Genomic DNA, 14,548 nt, shown 5'->3' with positions numbered 1-14,548 from the left:
ATTTTTATTTACTGAAATTCGTTTTTATTACATGGGCTATTACATTTAATTGCATAATCATCATGCATTGTAAATTATGCAAAATTACAGCATTTAAATGGTAGGGTTCCTCTTGCTTTGTCATATAGTGTTTCTCTCAATGAATGAGACATATTTTACTGATACTAGTAAAATCTTAATATTAAATGTCAAATAATATTCTTTTACTTTTCTTCCTGTGGGGAAGCATTCCAGCCAGAAACTACAATAGTTTACTATGATATAAATTGTGTAACAAATACCAATAATGCCCAGGAAACCAGCAACAACTTGTGGCTTTTAATCATATGTATATAAAAAAAAGCCAGAAATACACCAGAATACACTAATTTTGAAAGTTATAGTGGGCTGATCCATCAGATAAGAGATAAAAATATGCATTCTTAAAACGTCTAAAATATTATAAAAGTCGACTCAACTTGAGCTCATAAGCAATCACTTGTAAATGTGAGCTATACATTGATTGAGAATCACTATAAAGAAGTCTGAAGCGCTGTTGCCTGAGCCTTTAAAACATGCAACAGCGGCACCTTTGGACACTGCAACGTGCAGTGCTGCCATTTATTTTTTATCAAAGGGTTTTTAAAATTTAGTAATGAATGGGCAGCATCGCGATTTGTGTTTTACCATCCCCAAAATATAAGACATCTTAAATTGTTTAAGACGTTTATTTTACCATTTCATGTATTGAAGACTTGGACATTAAATTCAAGTAAATTCACCCGGAGGTATTTTGCTTTATTTGTGCATGTCTCAATTACATTTTACAGTTCACACACATCTATTTTGTTGCAAATGTGACTGAAGCGCACACTATCAAGCCATGTGGTTGTCTGTGAAATATCCACTGCATCTCTGCAGTGCACATGGAAATGTCAATAGGAGTAAACTGTTCTCACATATACAGAACGAGCAGATACAAACATGTAGGGAGAGGGGAGTTTTTCACTAGTTAATCGATTGCAGAGTTTAATTATTGCGGGTGGATAAAAAAAAAAAAGTGTAAGGCGATAAAACTAATACAAGTAAAAATGTTTCTCCAAATATACTTTGGCTACCAGTAATATACCTGGGCGGGCTGCCCAAGTAAAGTCTGTGTGTGGGAAACACTGGTATGAGTGAAATGGGCATAATTTGTAAACCAAAGTAAACATTTTCAAAAAACCCAAGTTAAACCGTTTAAGCTAGGTTTCCAAAAAGTCAATGATAAATACAAGCTTTAAATGGGGTGGTTGATTCAGATTTAACTTTAGTTAGTGTGTAATGTTGCTGTTAGACAGTCCCTCCAGAAAAACGCGATTATGCGATCGCCTGATTTAATACATAATCAGCCAAAGGCCGCATATTTGTGCGGGGTCAAATTTCTTTCAAATACGCCGCTCTTTTGCCACATAAATCGCAGATTTCAGCAAGCAAAATATGCGGGGCTAGCATGATTTCATAATCCCTGTATTTTCATTGCAAAATACTCACATATATATTAGCAGAAAGTTGAAAAATGTTGCGTTTACTTCACACAAGTAAAGCACCATTTTCCCCCTATTGCCATGGGAACCTTATGAAGTGACGTAATTACGTGACGTGAACATCATCTGCAAACTCCGCGGTGAAACCAGGGTGAAATTTGAAGCGCACAAATCATTCTTATATGCCAACAAAAATAAGCGCGAAGCAGTTTCCCGATTTGTAACATGACAGTGGAGCCAAATTATATTGCGAGAATTTGCGGTTTGATGAAATAGAGAAAAAAAAGGTGATTCCCCAACACCCCCTTCTCACTAGGCTACTAACACTGTTGTAGTTTCATTCAGAAGACGATTCAACTTTATAGTTGTACGATTGCACTGTTTTGTTACACAACAGTACCAAAAACTTAGTTGTAATTATATCTGTAGTATCAGTCCCTCCAGAAAAACGCAGATTATTTTTGTGATTGTTGCGGGCAAAAATCCTTGATTTTGCGGCAGGTTTTCTTGAAAAATGCGATGGAATATGCGGGATATTTTTGCAATATTATGCTATGAAATTGCGGGTACTTGCAAAAACTGCGGTTTGACGAAAAAGAGAAAAAAAGGTTTATGGACTAAAACATTTCACTAACCCAGATGTTTACATCAAACCTGGCCCCGGAAACATGAAACTACCCATAATGGTAAGGGTGTGTGACAATTTTGGACAACCTGATTAACGAATCACAACACTTTGGGCCAGCTAACCAATCTGAGCCCACTGTGCATTTCTGATGGAAGGGCTTAGAATCAGGAACTTAAAATAAACTAAAATTAAAATAATGCAGTTTTTAAAAACAAAGCATGATCACATTACACTGCACTCCACTGAACACAAAGCCTTCGGGAGAAGAAGAAAAAAAAAAAGCTTATCAACCACCCCTTTAAATTGTAATATAAGGGGGTCCATATGCAACAACTTTTAAGATGGAAAAAATGCATTAAATGCCTGTCTTATATACGTGTCTGGTCTCCGATGCCTGATACTTCACAAATGTAATCATTGTGCCAAGAACACCTGATTGGGGTTTTGGAAAACAAACTGCACTCTTTATTGAAAATGTACATGTAGTATTTTAAATGTGAATGGCACAGAACACAGCCATAGCAAGATCAGAACAACTTACAATATTCACCAGTATAACACAAGTAACATGACAAGATAAAGACTAGTAAGAAAGGGGATTACATGTCTGTAGCACTAAGCCAGTGCTAACCATTAGTCCATGGTTTTATTAAACCTATTAAGAATACAAAATAAAAATAGGATGAAAAAAAGTCTTGCCACAAAGGGGATGAGTTTTCAGGCTAAAACTGCAAGAAAATTCTTTAAACTTAAATACATCAATTGTGACCCCAGAACCGAGCCTCTGGATTTCCACACACAAACTTTGATTTTAAAGTGCCAGATTAGAAGCGTGGCTTCTTGGCAGATCCGTCATATTCCTCACGGACCCTGCCAAATCCTGGGTTTCCACCACCCATGCCCCTTGGACCCCCTGGGCCACCTTGCAGGAAACGCTCATTGCGCTACATGGACCATTTTCAGTTATATATCAGTTGGGTATGAAAGTAAGTTTTGTAGAAATTATGGAGTTTATGTCCATGGGTATGGGAGAAAAGCAACAAAGGGGTAATAAGTTCCATGAGTTCCAAGAGTATTTTGAGCAAAGTATTATAAAAGTGGGATCCAAGGAAAACAATCGGCGAAACCGTTCCAACACGCAGATCCACAGGTGCCACAGGTGACATAGGAAAAGGAAGAGAGGGTAATGTATTCATTAGTCAAATCCCATTACATTACATTCCAATAGCGCTGCTATGATAAATTCTGCAGGAAACAATTACTAGACCTATTTGCACGAGGGATTTTGAAGCAGAAACGCGTTGGATGGCCCAAACTCATTAATGGCAGAGAGGTTTTTACTTTGATACAAAAACCATCCGAGCCATATGGGCTACTACCAAAACCCCTACATTATGAACAAGTTAGCTTTAAGAACTAAGGGGTAACACTTTACAGCAAGGTTCATTAGTTAACTACTTTAACATGAACTAACAATAGTTCTACAGCATTAATCTTAATGTTTAATTAAAGTCAAAAGTTGTGCTTGCTTACATTAGTTAACACACTGTGAATTAACCCTCTCAGGCTCAAATTAAGTTTTAGTAACTTAGTAAATTTAGTAACCTATAGTAAAGTTTTTAGTACTCCAGATTCATAAAATATGTATCTGGAGTAATAAGGTTTTTAGTTACTTTACTGTTGCAAATCTGCAACGCCTGCCTTGAGAGGGTTAACAACTTTTTTCATTAACATTAACAAAGATGAATATGCTGTAATTTATACTACAGGGCTATTTTAATGCTTGAATCTGATTGGCTGACGATAGTTCTTAAGTGTGCAATCATTTTCTGGGAAACGCACTGCGAATGTAGTTCCAGACAGCTCTCTTAACCACATAACAGTTCCATATCACTTCGCATAGTAAAACTGTAATCACGGTCACGCAGTTTGCACAAAAAGGTGTTGTCAGCGCTGCCCTCACAATTTTATCAGTTAGCCTATATGGTGTAGCAACTTAAAGGCTACACATGACATTACTCACTGGCGAGGTAATAACAGTGCTGTTTAGAGATGCTGCAGCAGAAGTGTTGAAGGACGCACATAGGTATGTTAGCCTAATTCACACAAGCTCGCTCTCGTGTGTGTCTGTTGCTCTTGCTCTCTTTCTAATAACTTCATTAATAATTGCATTAGAATGCCATCAACTGCTTAAGCCTCCATTACCAGCTTTAAAATTACATTTTGGAACTAGCAAAAGAGGCATTGGATGAGATGAGGAAGAAATAATCCTACTCACGATATCGAATAATCGGACGAATCCCTTTAAATATATCATGATTAATGTCTTGGTGTGGTAACCATAGTATAAGTGGAATAATTGACTCCAGACCGTTGAATTATAAGAAATAATAATAATGAATGCTAATAGAAATAATGCACACTCGGTGTAACTGCCACTCGGCTACCTATTTTTCAAATAATTAAATGGCCAGGAGTCAATTATTCCTTACATATGTAGTTCATTGGTTGTTCATGTCAGTTAATAGATTAACTAATGGAACTTTAATTGTAAAGTGTTACCGAATTACATTATAGTTTCCTAAAATCCTTACATTAAGTATTTATAAAGGGTTTTACTTAAATATTATACACATTACATGTGAAAGTGTTAAATTGTCACCTTTTCATTTCAAAGAGATTTGGTGATTTTAGAGAAAAAAAAAATACTTATTTTTTAATTCAAACTATTTAGCAATCAAATTGTTCTATATTTGATGTGTTAAACCATGTTCAATTTGTCAATTCAGTTTGTCAAACAGCGTTTTTCTGGTACTTTTCACCACATGCAGTAGTGATGCTGGTTAATTGTATGAAATTGAATATCTGCAAACAGCATTTTACTAATTTACATCTAATTTCAAACTGTTCAACATTAACCCATCTAGACTGACAACAGAAAAAAAGTAATTTTTTCAGAATTTATATGGCTGGCTGTTTAAGGTTAAACACTGCAACCACACATTAAGAATTTGCAAAAATAGCTACTATTATACCCGCTTGAGTCAAATACTTTAAGCAAAATAGGTTGACCACTTACAGTCAACATGAAACAGCACTTGCAACATTTATTTTCCCCCATAAAACATTTTAGCAGTCAAATGGTCAACAAGGGGAAAAACAATTCATGGCAAAGTCAGATCTGAAGGTCAGTGGAGGACTATTTCCCTCCTAAAACACAACCAGCAATCATATGACAAAATGTAGATGGCCGTGGTGCCAACAAAGACAATTTTAGAGGTGAAGCAAGTAATAACATTTGATATATATTACAATAAAATAAAAAGAATAAGATGCATAGTAAAAACACTAACGTGTATTGAAGGAAGTAGAAGGTGTCCATTTTGATTTCATGTTGACTTTAAGAGTTAAAAATGAGATTGACTAAAATGTTTACTTAAGAAAATACTTGCCTTCAGAAACTTAAAACAATTCATACAATTTCAATACAAAATAAGCATATCTGCTTAGCTAACAGTATTGTATTAATAATATCATAAACTTGTTGATATACAAATATCAGGTTTTACATTTAACAACAAAATGAGATAATGCCCATATAAAAATGTTTCTCTTACACATTCTATTTATTAAAAGCCCTCTGAAAGTTGGAGGTATATTATTGATAGTTAAAGCCTATTGGAAGGAAAGGCCAATTCCCATGTTCCTATTAACACTGCCTATAACTAACGCATCAAAAGTAGGGCCCTATGATTTCCGCGATGTGGAAAACGTTAACAATCAGGGAATCCAGTCATAAAAATGGAATTTAGTGAATAACGCGGAAGTCACAGAATTTGTAAAATGTTGAATTAAAAGTAGGTAATTACACCTAATTCAAACTACTATATGGGCTTGTATCTGTAAATATCAAGCTGCAAAAATACTATTTAAATATGTATTCTACATGTTGTTTGTCTGTGTGTGAACGGCACAGATGTGCGGTTTTGTTTACTACACACATTCTGAAGTGCGTGTGATGCTAGCTGTGATTTCAGCATCTGTCATCTCACTAAATCAGGGGATAAATACATGAAATTCATCTCCAGAACTGATCTAAGTCACTTCACGGCCATTTTACCATTTAATTTGAGTAAAACTAGAGTCATATAGCTATTCACAGCAACCCATCAAAATAAAAGTCTGGTGTAATTTGAAGATATCTGTAAAAGATGTATATTACTATTGTTCAGTAGATTGTACATAGACTACTACTACTTGAATGAAACAAACATTTTTTTTTATTACACATTTCTTCCATGTTTTAAATTTAATTGCAAATCCCATTTGTTTACCAAAAAATAAAGTTTATTTCATAAAAAAAAAAAGAAAGAAATGAAATTAACCTGTTAATTGTCACCCCATTCGGTATACGGGACGCCTACGTTGACTATACTATATTACAATCAAATCTAATCTTGACAAACTATATATTGTTAGAAAAGGTCTAAGACTCCCAAATATATATTTTACCAATGTCTTTTGTTAAAAATTATGTAGGTAAATTAATAGATGAATTTATGACAAGAGTGCACCCTCAGAAATCTACATTACAAAAGGACCTTTGACCTTTGTTTAAAAAAAATACTTCATTGTCTTTATCACATTTTAGAAATCATCAGAAGTTATATATCACTTGAAAACATAAAATCTCAAAATTCATCCTTTAAAACCCATTTTAAAATCAGACATTGCATTACCATGTAAATGGTATATCAAAATCATGTTACAAAATGTTTTCAGTCATGAATTATAAAAAGTTAGGTTTGTATCATGCACATTCAAGTCTATCTTCAAAAACATGAGTGACAGTTAACAGGTTAAATGTTATATGCCTTCATTTGATAACCAGAAATTTTGAAATAAGCAACAGAATTTCTGAGGGAGGAAACATTAGATAAGGCTATATTAAAAAACAAGTATGCATTCAAATAAACAGACATGCTGAAAGACAGAATTTGATAAACATTTCATAGGGCCCTAAGCATGTAATTTTTGTTAAACTTAAGAAATTTGTGAAATTGCATAAGTTTCATGGTTTTAATTAGACAAGCTTTTTGATTAATAAAATTAAACCATTAAAAAGGAGTCCAGAAAAATTTCAATAGAAAAAAAAAATATTGAATTTGGAAAAAAATTAAACTGATTTCATAGGGACCTACAAAACATTCAGCTAAAAAAAAATAAAAAAATAAACCTGATTCAACAAATTCAACAATGCAAAAATCTGTAAGGTACTGGCCTTTCTGCTGAATTACTCTGCTGCAAAACACTTCCCAGCAAGGCCTCAGGACAGGTAAACGTAGTACAAATTCACTTTGTATGGACTTAAAAGGCTTAAATGAAGAGTCAGTTTAGCCACGTCATTAAACTTGCTGTAGCAATTTTAAGACATATGCTTAAACTCTTAACATTAAAACGGCAATATCTAAAAGCACACTAGATAAGACAAACCGATTTATTTCTTGCTGATTAGAGAAATGCGTGCAATGTTCAGAGACATTCTCCCCATCTCTTTTCATTATAGTAAATATGGGTCAAACCCAATTCCACTCTCACCATTCAAGATCAACAAAATGTAAGTATGTTTGCCAACCAACATATCTCCAACCAGCTCCTCGAAAGCTCAGCCACATCATTTTCAGTCACTATAACTTCAAGTCACATTCATTTTGTGATCAAGTTGCTTTTAATTCTATCTGCACTAAATGCCCACACAGTCTGTCGACACTACAAAAAAAAAAAAAGAGCTCCAAGCATTTCCACGTGGGTACCATCGCAGCAGTGACATGACTTCGTCATGGATTTGCAACAGTAAACTAAAAAAAACCCTAGAAAGTACTTCACCACCAAACAAGCACAGCATGTCATAAGGTATTGTTTCACCAGGCTTTGTGTGTGTAAGATGGCACATTGCTAATATAAAGACTACACATCAAACAGAGCGCAAACATGCCTGTCTTTTTTTGCAATTTAGACAGGACTTACAAGTAAACAGTTGTATAAAAATGATTGGGCTTTAGTACAGATAGACATCCAAATTAACAAGAGAAGGAAAGTGAGGGCAGCTGAGCTTGAGCGCTGGCAATGACTTCTGCCATTAAATGGAGACAATATAATCACATCACAACAGGGATCAAAACACACTGCCCATTGACTGGTCTAGAAATAATCCATCCACATCTTACTTCCACACTAAACCTTCAAACACAAAATGGCCTTGGTTCCTATGAACCACAACAGCTCAATTCAAAGATTCAGGCATACAACACACACGCACCACATTCACTCTTGATTTCAACTCAGGAATACATTACCATTTCATTGGGCACCATGCCCCCTGATGCTTGTCCCCCCATTCCCTGGTGTCCTTCAAAATTCATTCCTGCCAATGGGAACTTTTGGCCGGGTGACCCAAACGCCATATCTGTTTACATATAAAAAAAAATAAAAATGCATACATTAGCATCAATAACCCTGTATAAATATATATATATATATATATATATATTTTTTTTTAGGGCCGGGACTCGATTAAAAAATTTAATCTAATTAATTAGAGGCTTTGTAATTAATCGAAATCGCATTTTAATCGCATATAAATATTTGACCTGAGAACAGTGAGAAGTAATTTTTTTTTTTCACATGGATTTATAGTATACCATTGAATAATGACTGAATACATAAGCTTAAGCAACAAAATATTGTTTATTTTTGTTCAATCAAGTCTAGCAGACCAGTGCAATTTTTGCCATTAAGTGTAGCAATAGCATATTTAGAAACAATTTAGAAATAGTACATTTCAGAAATTCAGGTAGCTTATAGGTGCTGGAACCTTCTTTAAAGTGTTTTTTTTTTTTTTTTTAAGTAAAACACAATACTGTCAATTACATTCAGAACATTGGAAACCCTGACTATTAGAAAACATCTCTCTGTTGCTTCAGAGGCCATAACATACTAAGTCCAACTCTCAATAACCTTGGCCAAAACAATAAAGAGTTCAACATAAACTGCCAGTTGCACCAACAAAATAATACATAGTTCAACAAAGTGTAAAGTCCACGCTAGCTGCTACAGTATATGTTTTGCGTTGAGGTGATACTTGAGGTTTGATGTGCTGCGGTGATATGCGATTGCGAACGCTAGTTGGTGCTTCAGTATAATAGGTCCGCCGAAACTCATCCAGTGAGAAACGTTCCGCAGTGGACAAATAAGTTATAAAAAATGCAGGATTTTTTTTTTTTTCTGTAACTAGTTAATCTTAATTAACGCGTTATTTTTTGTGCAATTAATTAATCTCAATTAACGCGTTAAAGTCCCGGCCCTTATATATATATATATATATATATATATATATATATATATATATATATATATATATATATATATATATATATATAAAAATTTAATTAAAGCATTTAGCAGACGCTTTTATCCAAAGCGACTTACAGTGCATTCAGGCTATCAATTTTTACATATCATGTGTTCCCGGGGATGGATAGATAGATAGATATATACACACACACACACGGCTCGACAATAAGCTTTGGCATGAGCTTGTCCTTTTGACGAGTAAATCAATCATTCACTTGTCCGAGTAAAAGTTACTTGTACGGGGGAAAAAATAATGTTTTTGCCACATATGTAATTTATCTATAACAGGTATTACTTTAATCAGCATATTTTTTATATTTGACTTAATTCGATGGCTGTTACACTTTAACTTTACGAAGGACAATATTTTCCTCAACTGATTAAATGTACATGTCTTTATTTACATCAAATTCTTAAATTTGATCAATAAATTAAGAATAATAAGACACTATGATTGTTACTATTCAAATGAAAACAGTATCAACAAACTACATCTGTCCAAATGCATACATAATGTTATTAGATTTATGTTTTACTTTGAGATACAAATATGAAATGTTGGAAAAATGCAATGATACTTTTAAATATGAAATTAAACCAGCAGTAGGTTTTGGCAAGTCACTGTCTTAATGCGTGAATCATTGATTCAACCGATTTGTTCAAATGGCTGATTCATTCAATAAACCGTTTTTATAAATGGCTCACTGAATCATTGACTCATTCAAAAACAAATCATTTAGTAACGAAAGACTGTTGTGTGTTGTTCAGAGATGCATGCCTGTTTTGCCGTGGCTTTGCCTAGAACTATTTTTGTTAGCGAAATGGAGCAAAAACAATCCATAACATCTCTAAAATGTCAATCAGTTAATTAATTTACTTAAAGTCGTAAAAAAAAAACTATCACATTTGGAATTGAGCTCAAAGTTGGGAAAATGTCACCCCTGGTCATGTGATGTTGCATATATTATATACAATATTTACATATTTTTTCTACCGCAGTATGTTTGTTTCTTTGTGTGTGCTGTTGCACTTATAGTGTTGATTTCTCACCAGCTGCACAAGACTCAACTGACACGACCTTGATACTGTCAATCCATTATCCGTTATTAATCACCGTTTACACTGAAAGTAATAAAATTAGAATCATTCGTGCCAAAGTTTCGGTGCTGCCCTAATTACTGTTTGTTATTAATATTGATCAGGTTACTTGTCTGGTCTGGCAAGTTAAATTCTTTCACCTGCCCCTTTACAAAATCCACTTGTCCCGGACCAGCGTTAATGTTGAGCCCTGATATTTTGTGGTATATTTATAAAATCAGGCTTTTAATGGCCTATATTATGATATGAAAATAAGTGGATCACACTCAAAAGGGGAAAAACTACATAAAATGCAGACTAAATAACAAAACACACATGCTGTCAATCTATTGCTCTTCATACTCTTAGTAAGATTACGGTCTATGCTTAGTTTTATGATTGAAGCTCAGTAGTTTATTCTTGTGAAGGGCAAAAATATATAATGCAACAACGATGAGAGCTGTGAGATACACATTATTAAAAACTCTTGTTGTGCTATATTTGATAAATAGATTTTTCCCTAAAAAAAAGTTAATTCAGTCAAGTTAAACCAAAATTAATCAAATTAACCAGAATGGCCAGTATAATTTGTCCCACCAGTTTCATAATAAAAATAAAATACATTATTCTCCTTATAACATAAAACGTCTTTAACATTGTGTTTTGCGCCATTGCTTTGACTAAGTATCTGTCAAACAAACTAAAACCGAGCCACAATATACAGTCAAGCTAGCTTAAATGTTACTCTTGGCATTAAAATTAAAATGCTTTTTAAATATGTACACAGTTTGGATTAAATGAAAGTAGTGCTGTCAGTTTAGCGTGCGCATAAAGCAGTTATGCTTTGCTTTCACATTTGCATAATATTCAACATTTTAATTGATACGTTCAAACACCTGGGGGCAAAACAAGCATAGAACTGCAGCACAAGACTGTCAATTTTCTATCTGTTCCAGTCCAAATGTACTTAGATCATCTCTCGAAAAAGTATAAAACAAAGATATCCAAAGAAAACCGTGTTTTGCCCTCCATGTGGGCATTCCTGTAAATGTGTAGTCATGTGAAAACTATCAAAGGGGCAAATGATTACAGTATTTCACTAGCTTTGTTAACAGACGTGTTTGTAAACCAGTTTTCACAGAAGCTGGAGTTGCCCAAAGCCCAGAATTTATTAACCAATGGCTAACGACAGACTTCTTTTTTTTTTTAATAATCTCAAATATTTAAAGAACAGTTTGATTGACAGCAGTGGCCCTAGACCGAATGTTGTTTAGAATAAAGAGATATATCATATAATATGAAGATTTAATGAATATTTAATAATATGAAAATTTTATTGCAATTTGAAGTCATTTACAATAGAAATGTTATGTTTTGACACCTTTTTAATTGTTATAGAACCACCTATGGTGAGATGAAACTTTGCATGCCTGTTTACAGTCACATGGTGCATGTGTTCATCTAGTTTTGAGTTTTCGTTTTGGAGATGGGCTTTTGCATGCACTTGTCCACAGCCCTTTCAATTAATTTGTGTGTTATTCGAAAAGGTTGGATCTATCAAAAAGCTATTGATAACCGTTAGGACCATCTGAAGATGTTCTGTATCAATTTTGTTGATAATCTGTCAAACCATCTAGTACAAGTTTATTCCGCTACACTTTTAAACCCCTAATTATTATTAATGTTAATATATTATAAATAGTTTGGATTTCAAATTCACCAGTGTGAGTAATTTAGACAGACACTGTATCAAAACAAAAAAAAGTTGAGTCCCCTTTAAATTTCAAGTAATTTTCAAGTCAATTTACCAGCTTTTTTCTTTTGTTTTGAACATGAATTGGAGCTCTTTTAAAATGTACAAAATTCACTTGGGGGGCACCTCCCAGACCCCACTAGTGGGACAGAGGTCCACCCACCACAGTCTCACAAAACCCTGTGGGAAACACTGGTAAACTCAAAATCAGTGATCAGAAGGAATACAATAAATTGTATACAGTTTTTTTTCAGCAATTTATTTTTAACAGAATTTTTCCACAAAAGTGTGAAAGTACGGAATTTTTAGATACTGAACCATCAAGAAAATAAGATGTGTCTTACCAGCCAATCCCAGGCCTCCACTAGGATTCCCTCTCATCTCCCTGTCTCTCTGTAGAGAAACAAAAATATAATTTTACTTGAATGGATTTAACCATCTCTGTATGTCAATGCTAAAAGCTTTCTAAATGCATTACTTACATTATCCATAAAGTTGCCCATTCTGTAAGACTCCTCACGTTTGCGCCTCATCTGTTCTTCAATTTCTCTCTGCCGCATCATCTCCTCCTCTCTCCTACGGCGTTCTTCTTCTTGCCTTGGGTTGAGAACAACCGATAGGTTAACCACCATTACAACGAGATTTTACAAAACCACAACACATTACATCAAACATACCTGAGCTGCATCTCTTTACGTTTCTGCATCTCCTGACTGTGCATCTCTTCCATGCGACGAAGTTCCTCCTGACGTCTAAGAAGGTCTTTTGAAACAAAATGATCACCCAAATATATTATTCAACCCATAATCTTAATAAAATATTTTTTTAAAAGTAGCAAAAAAGGCCATACATAAATACACTAACTCAGCAGACACTCACCCTGTCGCAGCATGTTTGCTTGATGCTCATGATAGGCATCTTCCATCTCTCCTTCCAGCTTCTCACGGGCTTCACAAATGTTTTTCTCCACTTGCTGCCTCTGTTGTTTCTCCATCTCATCAAGAGACTTCCATCGCTGGGAGTATTCAAACTCAAAGCTGCCAGGACGAGCGAACCGAGGAGGCTGCTCTCGCTCCCTGAGGTCAAATCAAAGCCGTTAACAATTCTGTCTATCGTTATGACCAATAAACCATGAAGAGGGAAAAATATATTAATCTAAATAAAGAAAGATCTGCTGATCCTACAAAACTAGGCATGTGGTGAATAACATCCGTTACAGCTGCCAGATGACCACACTCAAATGCTTGTTACACCACCTTTACATTTTATAACCACATACTAATTAAACCTGATTGCTTATCCCAAAAGACTTTGATTCTAGTCAAAGAATGCAAATATGTGTGATGGAGCATTTGGAACTTACTTCTGATAACTTGGGTTCTTCTGTGCAAGCTTCTCTGGCAAACCATCCTCATCATCATACTGCTCTAACAATTCAACCACAATTGGACGAGGAGACCTACAAAAAGATAAAATAAAATGGTTAATCCAAGCAAAGTTCTATAAATCGTACACAAATTGCTCTTCTGCCAAATTTGGGAGAATTTCATCTTACGATGTTAGAAGGAACACTCCGTCATTGATCCGATCAATAGCCTTCCGTGCAGCTGGCTTTGAAGAAAACTCAACAATGCCCTTCCCTGTTGAGCGGCCACGGTCATCTACGATAACCACAGCCCTTTCCACCATTCCAAACTGAGAGAAGGCTTCTTCCAGCAGTTCATTGGACACAAAAGGAGACAAGTTGCGCACAGAAAGTGCAGCAGAATGAGTGGCAAAACGAACTCTAAGTGGTCTGCCTTTCATTGGAATATCATCCAGTTCAGCTTTTGCGAGCTCTGCCAGGGCACGGGATTCCTAAAATGAAAATAAATATATATATTTTAAATGTTGTATAACTACACATTATTTAAACTTAACTACGTTTTATTAATGTGGTATTTTACATATTACTTAAAGATCAAAACCTTACCAGTCTGATAAATCCAAAACCTTTGCTTTGATTGATGAAAATCTCACTGGGCTCCCCATATTTTGCAAACAATTTCCTGAATTCAGGTTCAGTGATGTCGTTTGGTAAATTCCCAATAAACAGACGGCAACGTTGAGTGTAGGTCTTCTCCCCGGGCTTGCGCAGCAAAGACAGCGTTGCCTTCAATTCCTAGAATAAGA

The 14,548-nt window shown here is 34.7% G+C and overlaps 1 protein-coding gene across 2 annotated transcripts in view; it reads right to left on the bottom strand.

Moving 5' to 3' along the window:
- The window catches only part of sfpq (splicing factor proline/glutamine-rich), a 29,839-nt gene that overhangs the window by 14,146 nt on the left and 1,145 nt on the right, over positions 1 to 14,548 (bottom strand). Inside the window, exons 2-10 of one of the 2 annotated variants that reach the window (XM_052532951.1) lie at positions 14,349 to 14,537; positions 13,932 to 14,233; positions 13,740 to 13,835; positions 13,256 to 13,452; positions 13,054 to 13,138; positions 12,859 to 12,973; positions 12,721 to 12,769; positions 8,490 to 8,599; positions 2,570 to 3,077 (exon numbers count right to left, since the gene is read on the bottom strand). In XM_052532951.1, coding sequence (XP_052388911.1) covers positions 2,958 to 3,077; positions 8,490 to 8,599; positions 12,721 to 12,769; positions 12,859 to 12,973; positions 13,054 to 13,138; positions 13,256 to 13,452; positions 13,740 to 13,835; positions 13,932 to 14,233; positions 14,349 to 14,537 — 1,263 coding nt within the window. In that variant the 3' untranslated portion in view covers positions 2,570 to 2,957. Of the gene's footprint in view, positions 1 to 2,569; positions 3,078 to 8,489; positions 8,600 to 12,720; positions 12,770 to 12,858; positions 12,974 to 13,053; positions 13,139 to 13,255; positions 13,453 to 13,739; positions 13,836 to 13,931; positions 14,234 to 14,348; positions 14,538 to 14,548 lie in introns of those variants that run through there. The other variant, XR_008148035.1, reaches the window with a different exon arrangement.

This window comes from Carassius gibelio, chromosome A19, assembly GCF_023724105.1.
Source record: "Carassius gibelio isolate Cgi1373 ecotype wild population from Czech Republic chromosome A19, carGib1.2-hapl.c, whole genome shotgun sequence".
NCBI classification, from domain to species: domain Eukaryota; kingdom Metazoa; phylum Chordata; class Actinopteri; order Cypriniformes; family Cyprinidae; genus Carassius; species Carassius gibelio.
Note: the sequence above shows the minus strand (reverse complement) of the source record. Positions and strands in the feature narration are given on the sequence as shown.